The sequence below is a fragment of the Panthera onca genome, chromosome B4 (assembly GCF_046562875.1).
Source record: "Panthera onca isolate mPanOnc1 chromosome B4, mPanOnc1 haplotype 2, whole genome shotgun sequence".
NCBI lineage: Eukaryota > Metazoa > Chordata > Mammalia > Carnivora > Felidae > Panthera > Panthera onca.
Window position 1 is genome coordinate 80,141,032 of NC_138345.1, and position 21,647 is coordinate 80,162,678.

Sequence of the window (21,647 nt, forward strand, 5' to 3'; positions counted from 1 at the left end):
GGCAAAGATTGAGAGTCTGAGTCTGGGGGACGGAGGGCAACGAATCCAGACTTTATTGTCGGGGAGAAGGAAAAGGGAAGACGTGGGTGGGGGGCCGGGGTTGCTACATTGTCAAGCAGAAAGAGTTGATGGGGACGGGAAGGCCAGTGGGGGCCCGTCCCTCTCCCGTGTCGGCTGCTAGAAGGGCTGACGATACGGAAACCACAGAGGGGGTGGGGTGGGGGGAGGGAGGTCACGCCCCCGCCCGAGTTGTGCAGTGGAGGTGTCTGGTGGGAGGGACAGCCATGAGGTCTAGGAGCTGGGACGGGGAAGGCTACAGACTCAGCGAATCCTGCGGAAAGGGGAGGGGCGGGGGCGAGGCTTCTATTGCTTTTTGCTCACAGTTTTGCGGAAGGCGAGGCGGGGGTGGGCTCGGACTGGACACCCCTTGCCCCCCTCGGTACCCCTTGGGCGATGGGTGCTGGTGAAAAGAATGGAATCCAGACTGGGGAGGAAGAAGGTGAGGGAAGGGTCTGTAGGGGCATCTACTTGGTCCCACCCAAGTGCCAGAGATGCCCCCAAGTGCTGCCCCCTATGATGGGCCCAGCTAGACCTGGGGCTGGGGCATGGTGCGGGGCGGGCACAGTGAGGTTGCAGGCGGTAAAACCAAAGTGCTTCTGAGGGACCCAGGATCCCGCCTGCTCCCCTCCCCCCTGCGGAGGATGGGGGTGTTCACGGAAGCGCTTCAGTTTGGGGGCAGGGGCCGGAGTCCCAGAGTCCGCTTATTGCCAAGAAAAATCCATTTCTGCCCCCCGGACTCCGACCATGGCTTGTGAACCCCGTTTTGTGCTAGGTTTGGGGGGGAAGGGCTGAATGGACATGGCTTTTGGGAGGGGGGGTGTCTCCAAGGGGGCTCGGGGGTGAGACGGCCCCCCCTTTTCTAGGGGAGAGGGAAGGGCAGGGGGCGGGGTTCCCTGAGATCTGGGGTGTTCCCCCCCTTCTGAAGCCCCCCTCCCCCGCTACCCCTCCCCTTTCCTGGAACCCCGTACCTCGGGGTGGGGGGGAAGGAGAGAGAGAGATCATTCAGGGAGTGCCGGGAGTAGGGGCAGGCTTGGAGCCCGGAGGCCTGGGTCCCGGCTGGAGGTGGGGGGGGAGGTGTTGAATGGGAGGGGGTTCGGGGTTCAGGTCAGTAGGGGGAGAAGAGGATGGGTCCGTGCGCAGTTCGGATGGGCCCGGGTGCCGGGTGGAGCAGGGGGTGGGTGATCGGCGGTCCCTGGAGAAGAGGTGCGGCTGGGGCCGGGCGCAGGGACAGCGGGGAGCCTGCTGCCGCTGCCATCACCGCAGCCACCGCTAGGGGGCTGGGTAGCAGGCCTCCCGCCAGGGACTTGGGCAGCTCCTTGGAGAAAGTCAGAGTGCCCTGCAGCGGGGAGAGGGGCGGGGAAAGGGAGACCGAGGAGTCATTCTGCGGCCCGCAAACCCCACCCCTCCCCGTGCCGGCCCGCGTCCCCTTCTCCTCCCAGCTCCGGTCCCCCAATTGCCGAATTCTCCAGCGCCCAGGCCTCACCGCCAGCTCCCCCGCGCCTCTAGGTTTCTTGTGACGGCTCAGCAGCGGGTTGGGCTTCCCGGCCACGCCGTCTCGGTGCCGCCGGCTGGAAATGTGCTGCGGGGTGGGGGTGGGGGTGGGTGGGTAGGGAGGGGCAGTGGGTAAGGGGCTGTGAGCCACCCGGAAAGGAGTAACCGACGAGCCGGTAGGCACACCCAAAACACCTGGCCCCGCCCCTTCTGTGGTCCCAAGGAAAGGACCTGAGAGAAGCGCCCTCACCCAAGCTCCCTGTTTGTGAGTAGAGCTCCCTAGAATTCCCAGGAAAGGCCTTGGACCCACCTGTTTCAGTTGGACCTCCGAGTTGACCTTGACATTGCAGATCTCACAGTGGAAGGTTCGGTCCTGGGCAGGGGCCTCTGGTTCCCCAGGAGTGGGGGGCCCCAGACGAGGGTAAGCTTTGATGGGGCCCAGCCCACTTCTGGCCTCCAGAATTGTCTTGTGCTTAGTACCTGGGGCCCGCAGAGGGCAGAAGGTAAGGGGTGGAGGAAAACTTCTCCAGGCCTCCTCGGCAGCAAATACCCACCTTCCCAATTAAAATAGGGGGAAGCATCAAGTGTGGGGGGGGGGGGGTTCCAATCCCCTTGGGACACCCCCAAACACAAGGTAGGTCAGGGGAGAGTCACAGGTCGAGGAGTTAAGCAGAGGGGGAACTGAAGAAGTAAGTGGGAGATGATTAGGGAGGGAGATAGGCTGGTAAGTCTTGGAGGGGCCCGGATGTTGGAAGCCAGGGGCGTTAGAGGTGGGGAGGAGGAGTGGGCTGAGGATAGGGGAATAGGGGTCGGGGTGGGAGAGTCCTTACCTTTGTTATGAGCCTCAAGCTGGGACAGGGAGTTCACTGCCACCTTGCACAGGGCACAGTAGAGCAGCCGCTTGGCCTTTTCCTCCTCTTCCTTGCTGCCTCCAGGCAGGGAAGCTGGGGCTGGAGTGCCCCCTTCGCCCTTGGTTGTACCCTGACCAGTCTCCGGAATGCTGGGAGGGGATGGGGAGCCAGGCTGTTTCTCTGGGGATCCTGGGGCTGGACCCAGTCCATTCTCCATGGAGACTGTTGTTGGGGGAGAAACATAGGGGTCACCTCAGATGGTTTTTGGAGATTCTTTATGTGGAGGAAACCCACCCCCATTTCCTGGAGGGCAAGGGCCCAGGAGTCCCCACCCTGTGACAACATGCATGCTCTCATGCCCTGGGCCCGAGCCAGATGTGGTCTAGCTGCTGCAGGCTGGGTGTGAGTCTCTAGCGCCTGGCCCATTCTCGGGAAGCTGGGAATGGTTGAGGGGTCCAGCCGCAGTGGCTTCCCCTTCAGGTTGAAGCTGGCAGCCAGCCTAGCCCTGGGGAGAGGCATGGAACAAGGATTCACCCCTCAGTGGCCTGCCAGCCAGCCTGGGCTTCCTGCCTGGCCAGCCCCTTCCCAGAGTCCTGCCCAGTCCCCAGGGAGGCATGCCAGAGAGCTCTAGGAAGGGGCAGAGGCAGCGTGAGGAGAGGTCGAGAGAGACAGTCGCAGACACGGCAAAAGGGAAACAGAAACAGCAGAACTGGAGAGGGAACAGGGATGCAGGCTGCTCTATAATTCATGGCTTGATTAAAGATGCACAGGCCCCAGGCCTCAGCGCTGGGTTCTGGCCTCTGTACAGGGGAAACTCTAGCACTCCCATTCTTGCTCCAGCAGCCGATCCAGTTTCCGGGTTGTGAGACCGCAGGCAGTGGGGGTGGGGCACTGGCAGAAAGGGACCTCCTGACCCCTGCACGTGTCCCTTTGCTTGTCCATCCTGTGATCTTTCCCTTTATTTCTCTTACTCGTTTGACATCCTTGACCTCCATTCCGATCCAGATAGCACACCCACGTCTCAAACTGGACAGGGCTTCGTCGTTTACAAAAGTAGGGCAGGTATCATTATCTCCTTAGAGATATCCTGTCGGAACTAACTAAATGAGGTAATATGCATAAAGCACCCAGAACATGAAATGTTATCTACCACCACCACTATCAGCGTCATCCCCGTTTTGCAGAGATGTTGCCAAGTTAAAAAAAGGTGACCAGGCTAAGAGCAGCCAGAGCACAATTAGAACTCAGCTCACCTGCCTGTCCTATCTGTGCATCCCTGAGGGATGTGTGTGTGTGTGTGTGTGTGTGTGTGCGCGCACGTTGACAGTGGGATCCTGGTTCCCAAGCTGCTGATGTGGATGCCTGGTTCTCATTCTATTTGGGGTGGGGCAGAAAGGACAGGCAAGGATAAGGAGGAAATGGGGATGTTCAGTCTTTCTGGAGTTGATCATGACTGATATCTGATGTGGCAATCCCAGCATGAGGGGGGCTCATATCCTCCTGTCTTGATATTCCTTCCTTCCAATTTCTTGGCTGGGAGTAGGACTGAAGATGGCCACCAGCCATGAGGGAGAAAGTCTCAGAGTTGCTTTTTGTAAACCTGGGAAAGATCTCCAAGATCTTAAGGTCTCACTCCCAGGACGCAGACTGGGCCAGAGAGGTCAAAAGATCAACCAAGATCATCCGGGGTGTTGCTTGAGTGTCCTGAGCTCTCAGTCTCCCCAAGGGGAAGCCCAGTGGGCAGGCCCTTAGATATCCTGATTCCCTCCCTGTCCCTCTCCCCAAGATGAAGAGGCCTCTCCCTAGATTTGATGGTTCCCTTTTTCTTGAGGAAGTTTGCCAGGTGGCCTCACCCTAGCCCCTCTCTGAGTCACTGGGTGGTGGGGAGGACAGACAGTGGGGACTCTGTTGAGAGGAGCTGGGGCGGGAGTACGGGTGACAGGATGGAAATTTTGTATCACTGTGTTTGGCTCCAGGACTCACCTTGGGTAGGGGTGGGGGGTGGGGGTTGAGGAAGAGAGAGATGAAAGCAGAGAATTCTGGGAAGCGGGCAAAGAACAGAGACGAGAGCAGTTGAACAATGTCGGGGTATTCAGACACACCTGGACGGGGGGCTACGCCATCCCCATTTGGGGGGGTGCTGCCTGGGGGAGCTGGGTCTCCAGGTTCCCGGACGCCAGGCTCCCTGCCTCGGGTCTTGGCAGCCTCGATGCCTTTGACTCTTCGGGCGTGGCGATTACCCTTGTAGTGTGCCTCAGCCTGGCTCTTTAGGGATGAAAGAAAAAAAGAGAATCTGAGATCACCTTTCATCCGACCATGCTCCCCACAGAGTTCCTTCAGGTCCTCGGGGTGGTCTCAGGAGGCTGCAGTGAATCTCTTACTATACCAGTAGGATGTAAAGCCATGCCGAGGAGCCCTGGTTTTTCCTGGGGTTCAGACTAGCTTCTCAACCTTGAGTCGCTGGGAACCTGGATCCTCACCTAGCCCAGACTCCACCCTACCACCACACCCAGGGCCTGGCTGCTGACTCAGGCTTCTCACCTAGTTCTGGGTGAGGGAGGGTTACCCCAACCTATAATAGAATTCTAAATGGGAGGGGACCAGCAATCCAGCCAGCTAGCAGTCTCTTGGCCCCCTGGCCTTCTATGCGTGTGTCGTGTCTCCCGGCCTCTGGATCCAGTCTGGACTGCTTCTACACTCGGGCGAAGAGTCCCAAGAGCCCTGAGGCCTGGGCCCTACCCTGACTACTCCCCCTGGTTCTCATTTTTCCTGAAGCCTCTGTGGACACCCTGGAGGACCCTGGCCCCAAGCCCAGCTCTGGAGATAGAGACAGCAGCAGAGACAGCTGTCAAAACAGAGCCACTTGGTGGGGGAGGGAAGTGGAGGGCTGCCTACTATTGGCCCCCTGCCCCTCTAGTCCTCCACCCTCCACCAGGGAGTGGAGCCAGGGTTGGGAGAGGGGATGCCTGGGGTTGAGGTAACCGAGAGGCCTAAAGCTGGGTTGGTCCTGGTTCCACCCCCACCCCCACGTGCACCTCCTGCCTAGGACATACAGTTCTGGAGCCACAAGGTCACCCAGACAGGGATAGAGTAGAAATAAAAAGTATGGATAGGTAGGGAAAGAAAATTGATACCCCAGGGGTGAGGCAGTGGTGTGCAGAGCCTGGCAGCATGGTGGGTGTGTGCACGCGCGCGTGTGTGGACTGGGTAGAGAAACAGAACGTGCTTTATTTCCCCCTACTCAGCAGAATGAGGCTCTACTGTTTTTCTCCAAAAGCTCTCAGAACCTGCACCCCACAAAGTCTCCTCTAGACCCACACAGAAGTCCCGAGGGAGCCTCACAAGGAGGACAGGACAGCTGGGAGGCCGGACACCTAGGTTCTGCGTTTTGGGTGGCTTCTCTCCATGGAAAGTCCCCCACGGGAAAGGACAGACAGAGGAGGAAGCCAGGTTAGAGTGAAGTGGGTGGACCAGGGGAGGAGTTTAGCAGAGGCCCCGGAGGGCACAGGCTCTGCAGGGGAGTCAATGACCTAACTCAGCCCAGTGCCCAAGGACCAGTGGGCCAGAGGCCACTCTTGCACCCAGACATGATGGCCACCTGTGTTCTAGGAAATTCTGAGCCAGGGATGCCTCAGTCCCCAAGGGAGGGAAGGGTCAACCTGAGAGGACTGGCCGACTTCACATTGAAATTACAGCCACCGCTTGTCCCTCTCAAGTGCCTTCCATCCGCCCCTGCCCCTCCTACAGTGTCCCCATTCCCTGCTCTTCCCGATATCCCCTTTATCTCTGCCCCCCGCCCGAGCTCCTCTGCCCTCTGCTCTCCCGAGATCTCCAGGCTACTGCTGCCCCACCCATTTCGAGCAGCAAGGCTTCTTACCTGCGAATTGAAGCGGATCTGACAGACATTACAGGAAATGATGGGCCGCTTGGTCTTGAGCAAGGGTCCCCCAAAAGTGTGGGAGAGCACAGCCTTCTGCACAGGGTCCATCTGCGGAGGCAGGCTGGGGTGAGCCAGGAACCCCAGCACAAGCTTATGTCCATCATCCCCCACATTGGTTGCAGCTGGGTTGAACCAAAGGGCTCAGAGCCTCGTCCCTATCCCTCAGTTTGCCTGAGGGTTCTGAGCCTCAGTCCCCTGATCCCCTCCAAGCCCAATCCTCACCCTACTAGAAGGGCCTTGAGAGACCAACTGGCCCAGTGCCCCCATCTGACAGAATAGAAGTGGTTGGCCCAAGGTCACACGACCAGTTAATAGCAAAACTGGTACTTGAACTTGGGCTGCTGTCTCAGTTCATCATACCATGAAGATCCAACTTGGTCTTTTTGATGTACAGCTCGGCCAACCCACCAAAGGCCCACTGATGGGAAGTCCCAAAGCACCCTAGATCCTATGGCCTTCAGCTGAGGCCTCTGAACTCTTTGGACCCACTCCGGGGCAAGATGTCTACCAAGCCAAGCTTCTGGTCCCAGGAGACAGACATTCCCAGCTTCCCATCTCTGGGCCCCAGGTTGCCCTAATATACTCCCTAGATCTCTTTAAGGCAGCAGGTCTTAAGGGAGTAAAAGAACTCAGGAGAGAGTACATGGCTGTAGTGAATAATGGGGGTTGGTGGGGGGGGGCAGAACCTAAGAAGCTGGGCTGGCCTGAGGCAGTGGAGAGATCTTCTGAACTCTTCCTCCCTTGATCACAGGGCTTCTGGGGCAGAGCTGTGGGGCTGGGCGTGATTAGGAACAGTCTTGCCCCCACCCTGGGTCAGCAGATGTCTTTGCAGTCTCCTGCCAAGAGTTCACATGAGGAAGGGAGAGGATGGGAGTTTCTGAGGCCTTCAGCTATCAAGGGATGAAGCCAGGGGCCTAGAGGCATGAAAACTGCCTCCCTGCACAGTCCTCCTCCCTTCTGGCCCCCTAGGCAGCCAGGGAGAGGCGAGACTGGAATGCACCCGAGGCTGAACAGGATTGGGTGATGGCTGGGACCTCTCATAAAAACAGAACGAAATTAGAACTGAAGCCTGGTCTTCCCGGTGGAAGGATCAAGTGAAAAATAGTTTCTGGGACCTGAGGGGTCCTTAGCTCCTCAGCTGCGGCCCTCCCCTATGCTCAGGTCTTCATGGTTCCCAGTAAGACACTGGTGAGAGACGGGCATGTGAAGCAGGGAGAAGAAGGTGGCTGGAATCTGGAAAGTCCACAGATCCTGGCTCTCCCCAGTAGTCTCACTGGCTGATTGGAAGGGGGCTTTAGCACCCGTGTGACATGGGCTGCCTCATTTGGTAGACGTAGAGGTGGGAGCCATGACCAAGTTCAGATGACTCGTCTGGCTGACAAGTGTCCATCTCTTGGCCTGCCCTTGGCTGGAAGCAGCCCCTTTCAGTAGCTCACTTTTCACCTCCTGGAAGCCCAGGTCCTATTCAAAGAAAAGCCAAACAGGGGAAGAAGGGGTGTGACTGCGGGTGTCTGGGCAGGCTGTGATCAATCTGTGCATGGGTGGAGTGTGAAGGAGTGTCATGTGCTGTGTGCACATCATTTATGTATCAACATTTCTGTGTCGGGGGCTTTGCCGATGCCATGAATGGTCAGGTTGTGCAATCTTCAGCTGTGTGTTTATCTGTGTGAATGTATGATGTGTTTGGCAGAAATAAAGACAGACCAAGTTGGAGACAGGCTTTAATCAGAAAGGGGAGACAGATGCCTGCTCTCAGCTCCCAGTCTCCAGGTGTCAGTCCTCCCTATGCAGAGACACCCCCCTCCCCCTGCCCCAGAGTTCTCCTCAGCCCCTGGACTTCCTCATATGCTGGGTGGGGAATGGAATTCAGCCCAAACAGAAACCCAATCTAGGCCAGGAAACCTAAGTCGATGACAGCACTAGGGAGAGAGGAGTGGGATGGAGAGGGGACAGCGGAGGCCAGGGTTCTGTCTCTGCCCCACCCATCACCCCAGCCTGCTTCCCACAGTGCCCTGAGGACGACCTGTGGGCTGACCATGCCTACATACATCCCAGGAGAATGGTCCCTGCCCCACCTGGGTCCCTCTTCCAGAGTGAAAGCCTTTTCTCTTGCATACACCCCTCCTCAGGTTTAAGTCCATAAACACCAACCAGGGGTTGGGGAGTGGTGAGAAAGAGGGTATCAACCCAGTGCGCCATGGGTCCTTCCCACCCTCTCCTCCAGGAACTGAGGAGACACCAGGCTGAAGGTGAGGGCTCCTGGGCCCAATCCCTGTGCAGGTGGAACGTGAGCCACTGAAGTGCCGCTCCAGGCCAAGGTCAAGAGGCCCTGGTGACCTAGATGAGGGCTCTCTGGGGAGGGGTGGAGGCCAACATCTCCCACAGCCCATCCCACTCCAGAGCCCCTACCCTGGGATTTTGGCCTAGACACTGCCTGGAAAGGGCCACAAAACATTCCTCTCCCACCTGCCCTCCACAACAGCAGACATGAAGGGGAATCGCTCCCTAAAGCTGGGGCAAAATGAATCAGGAAGGGCAAGGGGGAGGGAAGGGAGGAAACCAGATCAGGAACAGGAGAGGGGGCCATGATTATATTTCCTTCCATTGCCCTTTATCTGATGGAAACCGCTGCCCCATGTTTGACCACCCCACTTCCCCATCCTCCCCCCCACCCCCAAATAAAGGTGAAAAGAGAAGGAGGGTGCAATCTCGGGGATGGGAAGACCAGAGGGACAGGAAGGATTGAAATAGGAAAGAGAGTGAGCTAGGGGGTGTCTAAAGAGCAGGTGGAAGCTGGTGGGGGAGGGATGCTGGGAAAAGGAAAGATGCCGGGATGGGATAAGAAGGATCTAGGCGGCGTGGTAATTTGAGGGTACATGTAAGACCTGATGGGAAGTCTGAAGATTTGGGGGACTCCAAGGATCTGAGAAGCAGAGGTGGGGGTATCCAGTATGGTGGCAGTAGTCTGGGGGTGCCAGCTGGGATCCAGAGATTGGCAGGGACCGCGCCAGTTATGGGGGATGGGCCAAATAACCCGAGGACCGGGCGAAAGGAGAGGTAGCCCGCCCGCCAGGGGCGGGCGGGGATAGGGTGGGGGGGCGCTGCGGCAGCGGCAGGAGCCAGGGAGAGAGGAGGGGCCGGGTGGCTTACCCTGCGGGACCCCGGGGGCCGCGACTCCATGGCCCGGGGTGGCGGACCCGGGCGGGGCACCCGAGCCTGGCCGGGCCGGGCAGGCCGGGGACGCGGCGCTCGTTGCCCGGGTGGCTCGGGGCTGTGCGGCCGGGCCGGCCCGAGAAGGGGAGGCGGTGCCGGCCGGGACCGGAGCCCGCCCCGGAGGCGGGGCCGAGGGCGGGCCGCGGACGGGGGCGGGGCTAGGGAGCCTGAGCAGGAGGAAGGGGGGCTAGGGTGAAAAGAGGAGAGGAGAGGGTGTCCGTATCCGGATACTCGTTCCAGGGTGGTAGACCTTGTCCTGGTGAGGGGCTGCTCGGTCCGGCGATCGGGCATTGACCAGGTGACCTCGGCTTCCTCCACTGAGGATCCTTGCTGGGTCCCTTGTCCCCACCAATCCTAATGGACGGCTCTATTTCTCTAGCTCGGACATTTCTCCTTTCTTCCATCCCTTCCACCCTGGCCCTCGCTCCCTTGTTGACAACCCCTTTTCCGAGCCCCCAGACCCGTGTTCCCTCTGCACACGGCCCCTGTGCCCTTTTTACATGTCACTTCCCTTACTAGGGATGGGAAATCGAGCCCAGGTACCTAGGTGTCAGGCACTGCTCTCTCAGTGATTCCTCTGAAAGGTGGAGCTGGGAGGCGCCCAGAGCAGAAGCGACCTCATACTGGGGACAACGTCCCTAACCTCTTCTTCCTATCTCCTCCCCTCGCCCGCCACCTGCTGGACAGCTAGGTTCCCAAAGAGCTTATGTTTCGTGCACTTGCTGCCCTCTGGCGGTCAAGTAGGAGCAGCACTGGGGGCTCAGGGTCAGGAGGGCAGAACCGCTCCCTCCCCCAGACACCTCCTCATCCTCTCCGAATAGGTCTTAGGATTCCCGCTCTATCATCTCTGGTTCTCACCCTCTCCCATTCCGTCTAGGACAGAGAGATGAGTGAAGCAGCGGACTGAGTGTAGAGAGAGGCTGTCTTTGGGAGACAATGAGAGACGTCCAAGGGCAGAGGAAAGCATAATACAGGGAAGGGTCTAAGGGGTAGGAACTGCCCCAGTAGGAGAGAGATCTGGAGGTATTGTATTAGTCCAGAATCCATTAGCCATGAATAATACCACCACCACCACCACCACCACCACCACCACCTAATGTTGACTGAGCCCTTGGAATGTGCCAGACTCTGTACTGAGCTCTTTGCATGGATTATCTAATTTAATCTTCACAACCACTATTCAGAATAAGTACTATTATTATCTTCATTTTATAGACGAGGGAACTGAGGTTTAGAGAGGTTAAATAATTTGCCCAAGGTCATAAGCTAGTAAGTGGCTGAACTGGGATTTGAATTTAAACCTGGGCAGCCTGACTCCAAAGCCATGTACTTAACTGCTGCACAGTACTGCCAAAGGTCTGTCTGCAGCTTTTCTGCAGTCCTCACTCCCCTGCAGAATTTGACACTATTGATGCAGCCCGCCACACTCTCTCCCTTGGCTTCTCCAACTCTACAGGCACCAGGCTGCGTCCCTACCCCCCTCCAGTGGCTCCCCCACATCCTTTGCTGGAGCCTCCTCCTATTCCTACTACCTAATTCTGCTTATTCCAAAAGGCTGAGTCTTGGCCTTTCTGTCTCTGGTCCTCTCTTAAATAAAAATAATAGCGATGACATAATAATAATCATAGCCGCCAACACCAGACATCCACTTTGTGCTAGCTATTCTGATTATGTAATACGATTCTCGCAACAGCCTTGTGAGTCGGTACTATTACTATCTGGTAAAATTCGGGTTTAGAGTAGTGAAGCCATTTGCCTAAGGTCACACAGCCAGTGCTCTCGGAATGTCAATTCAAATCCTGCCAGTCAGATGCCAGAGCTGGTGCTGCTCAACACCCTGCCGCACTCTCCGGGCTTATCAGGGCTCATGGCTTTAAATAGCTAGTCCTCACCAGAGGCAGTCGAGCCATGAACCCTGGGGGAGTGAGAAACCCTGAACTACCCATGCGAATTGCATGGCTTTGTGACCTTGGGCAAGTCACTTAACCTCTCTAGGTCTGTGTTTCCTCATCTACAAAATGGGGGAAATGATGAGAGACCTAAGGGCAAGCGTCAATGAGGTGTGTAGATGGGGGAAGTATTCCCAGCACCTTCTGCTCCAGTCGAACTGAATCAATTGGACCCCCTCAAGTGCTCTTTTCTAGCTCTTATTCATGCTATTTGCTTCAGTCTGGAATGTTCTCTAAGGCCCCTTTTAAAATCCTACGAATAATTCTTCAAAGCCCAAATCCTATGTCACCTGCTCCGGGTTGAATCCCTTTTTCCTCTGTTCTCCTTTTCCTGCTCAGCTCTGGTTGGTCCCTTAGGCACCACCTCATTCAGCAAGTCTTTCCTGACACCCCTCTGGACTCCCATACAAGCTAAATGCCTCTGACGCAGCTCTTTTCACCCTACAGGGTAACTGTTAACTTGTTATCTTTCCTACTAAACATGAGCTCCCCAGGGGCACAGGCTGAGTCCTGTGTCCCTGACACCTGGTACAGTGCCCAGCACATAGTAGGTGCTCAAAAAATTTTTTTGTTCACTTGAACCATCATTGGTTTCTCTGTCACAATATTTATAACTCTGCCTCTGTTTTGCGTTCTAGATTGCTGCATACATTTCTGTATTTCTCCCCTGAATAGAAGCTCCTTCCAGACTGGACCGTATCAGCAGTGCCCGGGGGGCTCAGTCGGTTAAGCATCGGATTCTTGGTTTCAGCTCAGCTCATGATCTCGCGGGTTCGTAAATTTGAGCCCCGCATCGGGCTCTCCAGCTGTGAGCACGGAGCCCACTTGGGATCCTCTATTCCTCTCTGTCTCTGCCCCTCCTCTGCTTGTGCTCTCTCTCTCTCTCTCAAAAGTAAACATTAAAAAAAAACAAAAACAAAAACCCACAAACTCTTAAAATTGAACCGTATTGTGTTTACCTTCACGTCTCTATTTTATCTAAAACAGTGCCTTGCTTATTATAGTCAGTATTCCATTTTCTCATCTGTAAAATGGATTAAACAATAGCTACCCTATAGGGTTGCTATAAAGACTAAGATATGAAGGGTACTTTGTAAACTTCAGAATGTAGTGCAGATGTTGGTTTGGATTCTTTGGGAGGAGTTTGGAGGAAGCAGCTGTGGTATAAAGAGAACTCCATTTGGAATCAGTTGCTACGGGTTCAAATCATACCTTAGGCACATACTATGTCAACGTAGATAAATTACTAATCCCTCCCGAGCAAAACAGGAATAACAACGTCTACTTTGTTGGGTTGAGGTGAAGAGAAATGAGATCAGGTATAGAAACATCTATGGCAGTGCCTGCTGCATGGTTGATACTCAGTGGACGTTTTGCAGCTGAATATGGTTTGATGGTGGGTTATTTGCGTGGACTAAAGCCGACTTCCCCTGAACCTTTAGCTCTAGCCCACTTTCTAGGACCCAAATTCCAACTGTCTGCTGGACGTTTTTGGCTCAATGTCCCACTGGTTCACCAACTCACCATGTCCTAAAGTGAGCTTCACAGCTTCACCCCAGACCAGCTTCTTCCTCTAAACCCCTGCCTCTGTTGGGGCGCCTGGGTGGCTCAGTCGGTTAAGCGGCCGACTTCAGCTCGGGTCATGATCTCGCGGTCCGTGAGTTCGAGCCCGGCGTCGGGCTCTGTGCTGACAGCTCAGAGCCTGGAGCCTGTTTCAGATTCTGTGTCTCCCTCTCTCTGACCCTCCCCTGTTCATGCTTTGTCTCTCTCTGTCTCAAAAATAAATAAACGTTAAAAAAAAAAAAAATTTAAAAAAAAAAATAAATAAATAAAATAAACCCCTGCCTCTGTCGAGGTGACTTCTCCCTCCTAGCCACAGACGTTTGAATCTTGGAGTCAGTCTTGACTCATCCTCTCTCTTCTCCCCTATCCCCAAATATCAGTTGGTCACCATGGCCTAGGAATATTTCCTTGGAAACAAACCCCTTGCCCTTCCCTCTTCCTATATACTCACACTGCCACTACCACTGGCCCGGTGTGGCCTTCCAGGCTGCCCTTCAGGCCCACCTTGGTGGGACAGCCTCCTCCAACCTCTGCTCCCTTTCATCCAGCTGTCCCAATCACCTTCCTCAAACACTGCTCTGACAAAGTCATTTTGCTGCTTAACAATGGATAATGGCTCCCTATTTCATACTGTATTAAATCCAGACAACTTTTCCAGGCCTCTAAGCCCTACCCCACTGATCCTCCCCACCCAACTGTGGGTTCCAGAGAGCTAGAATTTACAAACAGGCAGGCTTGTGACCCTGCTTATCCCTTCCTTCTGGATTCGGCACCTGTCACCCCTCCCACCTCCCTGTAATCACTATCACCCATCTGGGTCTCACTGCTTCTCTAGATGGTGGACTCAGTGAGATGATTCATATAAAACATGTAGCACAGGGTCTGGCTCAGCAAATGGGAGCTATTATTGTTATTGCTGCTAATAGTATACCAGATAGCCAACAACGCTTGTAACTGACTAGAGACTAGAAGTCCGGGGAGATGGGGTCCTAAGGAAAGATAAGGAAGTAGATAGGAGAATCAGGGAGGGGTGAGTCAGAGTGAAGGAAGGAGCTGGGGTCTCAGGAGGGTAGGGTGGGCAGGCAGGCTGCTACTCACAGTGTTGTAGTTGCCGAAGAGGCCCAGGGTGGGGGCTGGCTCCAGTGGGAAGGGCAGGATCTGCTTGAGGTCCAGTGGGGGCTGCATGATGGGGGGCTGCCGAAGCAGAGGGAGGGGCCCTGCCCGGCTCAGGCTGCCTGAAGGGCAGAGAAAACATTACGTGGGGCAGGAAGATTGAAGCTTAGGAGCCCCACCCAAACCTGTCTGTCCCACTCCCCGGCTGGGGCCCCCACACTCAGAAGTGTGACCCCCATGCGCACACACACTTCCCCTGCTTGCTAGCTCCGGAGCAATGGAGCACGGTGCCCTGTGGGCCCAGGGGAGAGTGCACACCAGCCCTTCCCTTCTGGGTGTTTTTCACTTCCCCCTTCTCCAGCCTCCCTCCCCCAAGACCTTTAGGCATTTTACAAACCCAGGAAGAGGACAGACCTTCTCTGCTGGATCAGCAGGACTCAGGGAGCCCCATGGCTCTGGCCACTCCCTTCTTCTGGTTTTGTTTTTCCCCAAGGAATCCCAAAGGCGAGGTCTCACCCCAGGGGGGACAGGGTCAGGTGGGTGATTCCTCCCACTGCCCAGAGGGGAATGTTGAGGTCTCGATTTGGAGGAGGGCCGCTGAGTCTCTCGGGCTGCCCAAAGAGCTGTGATCTGTCCTGGCTGTTCTTAGTTAATTGTTGACATCTCTGGGGGTAGGTGATAAGTGAGTGGCGTTTGCCCTGGGAAGTGGACTGCCTGGGCCCATTCTCAGAGCCCCTTCTCCCAACCTTCCTGTCTCCCCCCAAGCCCCCTTGTCTCCCTGAGAGTGTTCAGCTCCAGCACCGCAGGAGGAACCGCCACCCGGGCCTCTGGAAGGGGAATGCCTGGGTCTGACCCCAAGGGGAAATGAAAGTCCAGGCCAGCCACTCCACTACCCACCCTCCCCTGAAACTTTTTCTCCTCCCCTCAGAGCCATGGGAGGAACCTTGCCAGGCTCCAGTGGGAGGAGGCCAAAGGCCCTGAGGACCCCTCTGGGCTTCCGCTAGCCCAGCTCCCTTCTGTGACCTCGCTGTCCACCAGTCAGGGAATCCTGGCTGCCCTTCCCTGCTCTAACAACCCCCTGCCAGCAACAGGGGTTCCCAGGAACAAAGGCAAAGCCAGGAGGCTGCAAGTTTGGCCCCGTCCTCCCTTGACCTTACTGGGGCAGAGGGTACCCCAGGATCCTTCCCTGCTCCCTCCACAGAGACTGCCCCTTTGCATACCTTCAGTTTCTGGTGCCTGCTGCCCCCAGGCAGTGGCCTGGCCCCGGCCCCCCAGGGGCCTGGGCCTGACAGCGTCCCCTTCCCTTGGTTCTGCCCCCAGCCCCCTCCCTTGCCAGCCCCCTCCCCCCCAAGTCCAGTCAGTAGAATCAGCCAATCAGAGTCCTGGAAAAGTGGGGCAGAGGGGAGGGCGGGGGAGCAGGGATTAGGGAATCGGAGGCGAGAGGGAGGGGGTGGGGAGGGCTCAGGCACAGCTGGGGGCAGGGAGCTGGTCCAGAAAGGTCTGGAGGGGTCTGGCTCTTCTGCCAGGGTGGGTGGCCAGGGTCCCTGAGGTCAAGGCTGCTGGGAGCTTGGGCTCTAGAGGGCTAAGGGTTTGAAGGAAAGGGCAGGATGCTTGGCTTTGGCTCTTGGGCAGCTGGAGGTCTGTACACCCTGTGTCCATTCCCTCCTCTGCCATCTCAGAGTTAAGATGGGGTAGGGGGAGAGCAGAGAGAGAGAGAGAGAGAGAGAGAGAGAGAGAGAAGAGACAGACAAAAGTGAGTGAGAGAGAATGGGGAAAAAATGACAGAAGCCGGAGTAAGTGATTGAGAAAAGGGACAGAGATACTGACAGAGAAAAGAATAGTGAACAATGGAGAGATGGAAGACAGTGAAATGAGAGAGAAAAAAAGAGACTGCAGAAAAGCTGGACACAGAGCTAGACCCCAGGGTGGAAAGACCGACAGAGAGCAGAGAGCAAGAAAGGGAGAGAGAAGAGAGGGACAGATGGTTTGAGGGGCAGTTTGACCACCTCCCCTTCCTGGTCTGTCCCCTCAAGACTCCTCCCCCCATGCACAACACCCCCCCCTCCACCCCAAGCCTGGCACACCAGACCAGGGCAGCCTTAACGAGCCCCGGGCAGCATCAGGAATGGTGAGAGAAACCTGAGCGCTCCCAGAGTCCCCGGCACCCAGCACCCACCCCTAGCAGCTGGTTTGGGGCTGGCACTTGCCCCGCCCCAGAGCAGCCCAGCTCCTTGACCCTTTTCCCAGCTCTAGATTCTCTTAAGCCCCCATCCCTCAAGCCCCCATCTCAGAAGAGACAGATGAGTTCTGGAAAAGGGAATAGAAGAAAATATGTATTGTGGAGCCACTATGTGCCAGGTAATGAGTTCTGAGTATTATCACATTTAATCTCTGAGGCAGCTATGATTCTATGGGGGTAGCTGATACTATTTTTCCCACTTGACGTGCGAGGAAACTGAGGCTCAGAGGAGTTAAAAACTTTGGCTCATGTCACATAGCCTGTAAGTATCAGAGCTGGGAGCTAAATCAAAATCTGCTGCAAATTCTTTCACTGCTACATAACCCCCGAGGACTCTAGTGTCACTCAGAAGGGATGGAGGTCCCAGCACAGACTTCCATCTTGTTCAAGGAGAGGAAGGTCCCTGCATCTTCCTGGGGTTGGAGGAAAACAAACAGCAGTGATTCAGTGCCCTATGGCCAGCAACTCCTCTCCTCCAGGACAAGAACCCAGGAGGGAAAGGGGTGGGGGGGAAGGGGGAGGGAGGATGGAGTGAGGCAAGGAAGCAAGGTGGGTAACTGGACATTCGTGTGTCTCCCCATTTTTGGGTCTACTGAGCTATGAGACGAGGAGAGGGGCAGAATGGCAGCTCACGGGCCGAGTGGGCAGAAGCAGAGCTCTCTCGTTTCAGGTAAGCCCAAGCCTCAGTCCCCTCTCCCTTTTTCTGAGAATACTAATAGTTGCCACTTGTTTTTTTAACGTTTATTTTTGAGAGACAGAGAGAGACAGAGCGTGAGCGGGGGAGGGGCAGAGAGAGAGGGAGACACAGAATTCGAAGCAGGTTCCAGGCTCTGAGCTGTCAGCACAGAGCCCACGAACCGCGAGATTATGACCTGAGCCAAAGTCGGACGCTTACCCGACTGAGCCACCCGGGCGCTCCATAATAGTTGCCACTTTTTGAAGGCTCTTTACGTGTCAGTCACTGGACATACACCGTCTCCCTGAGGTTGTCTCCACTGCTCAGAAGCTGGGGAACTAGCTCATTTGGCAAATGAGAACAATAGTACTGCCTCAAGGAGTTGTGGAGAGGATTGAATCTATGTAAATTGCTGGCATGCCACAAAGGGAGCTAAATAAATGTTTGTTAAATGAACGAGTCCTCATCTTATCAATGAGGACAATCAGCTTTGAGAGGGGGAATTACTTGACCAAGGTCACACAGCTAGTGAGGGATGTGAACCTGTCTGTCTGGCTCCAGAGACAGGGTTTTCAAGCACTACACTTTTGTAGGTAGACTAGGGATGGGGTATTGGAGGGAAAGGCAGGTACATAGTAAGGTCTGGGGAAGCAGGAAATCCAGGGCTTCTGACATCCGACTAGGTGAGGTCTTCGGGCAGGTTTGGAGGGGGTAGGAGATCGAACTGGCGTGCGTGCGTGTGTGTGTGTACACATGCATGCACGTGTTCTTGCATGGCACACAAGTCAGGCAGGGCAGGGAGGAGTTGGGGCCTGGCTGGGGCTGGCCACTCCAGAGGGAAGCTCATTAGAGTAATTACCTCCAGCAGATAGAGCCCCACCCAGCTCTGTGGGGGAATTGCCAAATGCTTTATTAAAGACAGTTCCCAATGCACTTTAGAGGGGATGAACTCTCAGACCCTTGGATGGATGTCCATCTGGCTCTTTCTAGGTCCTACCTAGCCCTAGGCCCTTTGATCCCGCTCACACCGAGCCACAACCAAGCCACATCCAACTCCTTCCATCCCACTGAAGTCTGGTCTTTTTCTTCCTCCCTTTCCCAGAAATTTTGGCCAGGTCAGAGTCTCAGCCCCTTGGCTGTCTTAGGTCAGGTCTGGGGCCTCGAGCCCTTGTAGTAAAGAATGGGAGTGTCTGCCTTGAGCTAGCTCAGGGAGGGGTCCTGTCTGGTAAGAACAGGAGCCAGGAGAGGTGTTAGGGTAGGGCTGTGGGCTAGTGCTGGTCTTGGAGGTTGGGCCAGGATGAGAGTGAGATGAGATATATGGTTGGCGTTAGGGTTGCAAGTTGTATTAGGGCCTTAACCCCAGGTGGTGAAAAGCCTGGATCAGCACTGGGTTAAGATGGGGGAATTAGACTCTGGAGCCAAGGGAGGAGCTGGATTGGAGACTGGACCGGGATCTCATCTCTAATCTATCTCTTTTTCTCTTCAGGCCTTTTGGCCTCTTCCTCCCCAGCAGTGCCTGAAACTGGGGAATGAGGGGAGAGCCTTGAACTCCTGCGTCCTGGGTTCTTGACCAAATCCCATGTTTCTGTTCCTTTCTGCCTTGATTTCCCTCATCTGGACAGGAGGCAGGTTGAGGGCTGGAAAGGCTTTGAAGTCAAAGATTAAAGGAACAAGGGGATGATTATGAACAACTACTTAAAACATCATCCTTAATAACCCCAGGGTGGATGTAGGCGGGGGCGGGGCCTAAAGGGAGGAGGTGGCCAGGAAGGGAAGAGAGGGAAGATCCCTGGGAAATCTTCCCAACCTGACAGGACAGGGCCTTCTTCAATGCCCCCTCTCCCCATGGGACCCAGTTGGAGAGGACAGTAAGAAAGGCCCAGAACAAGGAACGGAGCCCAGAACCACCATCTGCTTAAACCTGGGCCCACAGTGTAGATCTTAAGCAGGTAGGCCGGGCCCCACCTGCTGGTCAGGGTCACCACGTACATGGACTCAATGGGCCTTAGTATTTGAAAGCCTACAATGGCATGGCCCTGGGCAGGGGGTGGGGGGAGGGGGGTGGGCAAGGCCTGAGCCCTGGCTGGCAGTTTTCTCCCTCTCTCCTTTCCTCACAGAGGGCTAACGTGCGCGTGTGGGCCAGCAGGCTTCCCGCCCCTCTGTAGGTGGGCACAAGGAGGGAGTTAACTACAGTGTCCTGTCCCACATCAGGCAGATGTGGTGGGGGTTCAGTTGGCAGACCCAGGCATTTTTCCTGTGGTGGGGTCTTGGTCAGGCTTGAGCAGGTCTCGGAGGTCGTCTTTAGAGCCCACTGACCAGGGGAAGTGTGGCTCACACTGGTTTATTCTGGAAAAGCACGATGCTCCCTCTGGGGCCCGTGCCCAGGGTGGAGCCTGCGTCCAGGGTGGGGCCAACATGCAGGGATTGCACACGTTGGAAGAATGTGGGGCCTGTGCTTTGGGGACCTGAGTCCCAGATGTGATGGTGAGGGTCACTTTAGGCTGGGGATAGTCTTCATAGTTGGGTGGGGAGTCTCTTCTTTGCTGGAGATACTCATGGGAAGGAGGCAGGCACCAGTCATTCACGCCTCTGTTCCCTCATTCACTGAAGAGGTATAGTGGAGTGTTAGGTGGAACGGGCAGACATAACATGGTGAAGGAGTGAGGAGGTACAGGAGGAGGAGAGAAAGAGAGAGAGGAAGGAGGGCAGAAGGGGAGAAAGACCACTAGTGGGAAGTCAACAGGGATCAGACGAAAGAAGGGACGCCAAAGAGCAAATTGCAGAGGGACCCAGCAGAGGCCGGGCAAGCCTTCCATTGGGAGGCAGGGAGACCACAGGTGTCTGGGCCCGGTTGTGGGGGGGCATCTCCCACCATAAACAGGGCCCAGGAACCGGCCCAACCAGGGCAGAGGTCAGAGGTCAGAGGACACAGCAGGCCGGCCTAGTATTGTGGAGGCAGGGGCCTGGAGCCCCTGGAGCTGAGGAGGAGTCCAGACGCACAGCTAGTCCCTCTCCTCCCCCACCCAGGGGCTCCCTCACGATGTAGGTCATGAGGATGGGGTGGCTGTGGCTGAAGGGTTGTCAGAGTCCCGCGGGGGCTCCCCTCCCCCATCCTTGCTCTCTCCATTGCCCCTTGTCTCCTGGCGCCCCTGGCCCAAGGCAGGGGTGGGGGTGGGGGAAGAAGGAAGAAGAAGGAAGCTGGGAAGGAAGGGCCCAGGCAGCCAGAGCAAGGAGAGAGCGGGGCAGGTCCCGGCGTGTTGGGGCAGGATGGCTGCGGAGACAGGATCCGAGCCGCAGGGGCCCCGGGAAGGACAGTTTCCCACCCCTGCTTCTACCCAGCCCCCTTATCTCCAGCCCTCAGGTTCCCACCTCCCACCACACACACCTCGAAGCTACACCCACCATCTTCTCCCCGCCCGCCCCCCACTTCCTCCTTTCCCTCTTATCCTGGGCCCAGAAGGATGTCGGAGTGTCTGAGCTAAGGGTGGGGGAGGGAGAGTGTGTGCGGGGACGGGTCAGAACCTTTCCCTCAACTCCACTAGGCCAGGACCAGCCCTCTCCCCCAGCCTCTCGTAGACCGTCATATAATATTCATGAGCCTCATGAATACGCAATATCCTCATTATGGGGCGGGGGTCTCACTCGGCTCTGCTCTCTCCTTCACCACTCCCTAAATTACCCGGAGAGACGGCAGCGTGGGGAAGAGGGGAAGAGGGGACCCCCAGATGTGGAGCCAGATGAAGGGGGAGGGGGAACCGGTCGCTGACGGGCGGCCGCAGTCACCGCGGTGCCGGGAGGTTGGGGGGGTGACCTACTGAGAGGGACCCAGGAGCCCGGAGCCCAGAGCCGCAGAGCCCACTCACCGAGGATCATGCTGGGGACCCAGGCGCCCGGGGTTCCGCGTCGCTCTGTCCCGGGGGCCGTTCTGGCCGGGCTGGGGGTACAGGGGGAGGAGTCGGGGGAGGAGCAGAGGCCGGCCCAGGCGGAGCGGGGGCGGAGCCCGCAGCAGGTGAAGACGGGAGGAGGGGGAACCCGGGCACCCTGGGCTCCATGAGGGGGCGTCTTGACGGTTCCTCGCCCCTTCCTCTCCTACTGGCTGCCCCTGGGTCTCCTGGATTTACCGTGTCACTGCAGCCAGGGCCGGGGGAACAAGACATCTACAAGACGGTGTGAGGTGATGGAGGAAGCTGGGAACTAAGATGCCTGGGTTCCCGGGAAGGGCTGAGTCTGAGGGCAGGAAGTCTGGTCGTGGGCTGATATAGGGTGGGGGATGCCTCAGTCCTCTGGGGAGGGATGGAGCCTGGGATGGGTGTGACACCTGGGTCCTCTCCGGAGTGACAGGCTGGGCAGGGTCGGGGTGGGGGGAGTGCAGAGAATGTTAAGGTCCTTTGTTTCTTTGACTTTGGAGCAGGATGCCTGGGGGCTGGGTTTCAGGGATGAAATGTGGGGCTGAAGATGGGTCCCAGGTTGATCTCTGGCTGGGGTTCAAATGCCTAGGTCCTCAGGGAAGGTCTGCATGAAGAGAGTTGCAATCAATGCAAAGAGGTGGAAA

At 56.5% G+C, this 21,647-nt stretch overlaps 1 protein-coding gene across 5 annotated transcripts; it reads right to left on the reverse strand.

Moving 5' to 3' along the window:
- Positions 1 to 28: 28 nt before the first annotated feature.
- On the reverse strand, positions 29 to 21,249 carry ZNF385A (zinc finger protein 385A). Of its 5 annotated transcripts, none has more exons than XM_060657389.3 (8): positions 20,959 to 21,249; positions 14,166 to 14,302; positions 6,280 to 6,390; positions 4,505 to 4,667; positions 2,382 to 2,624; positions 1,862 to 2,031; positions 1,544 to 1,639; positions 29 to 1,396 (listed from the first exon to the last, which is right to left on the reverse strand). In XM_060657389.3, the coding sequence occupies exons 1-8, from the start codon at positions 20,966 to 20,968 to the stop codon at positions 1,166 to 1,168; spliced, it is 1,161 nt and encodes a 386-aa protein (XP_060513372.1). In that variant the 5' UTR covers positions 20,969 to 21,249; the 3' UTR covers positions 29 to 1,165. The 5 variants fall into 5 exon arrangements, with proteins under 5 accessions (XP_060513372.1, XP_060513373.1, XP_060513374.1 ...); XM_060657390.2 differs by lacking the exon at positions 20,959 to 21,249 and adding an exon at positions 15,401 to 15,509; XM_060657391.3 differs by lacking the exon at positions 20,959 to 21,249 and adding an exon at positions 14,595 to 14,613.
- Between the last annotated feature and the right edge of the window lie 398 nt (positions 21,250 to 21,647).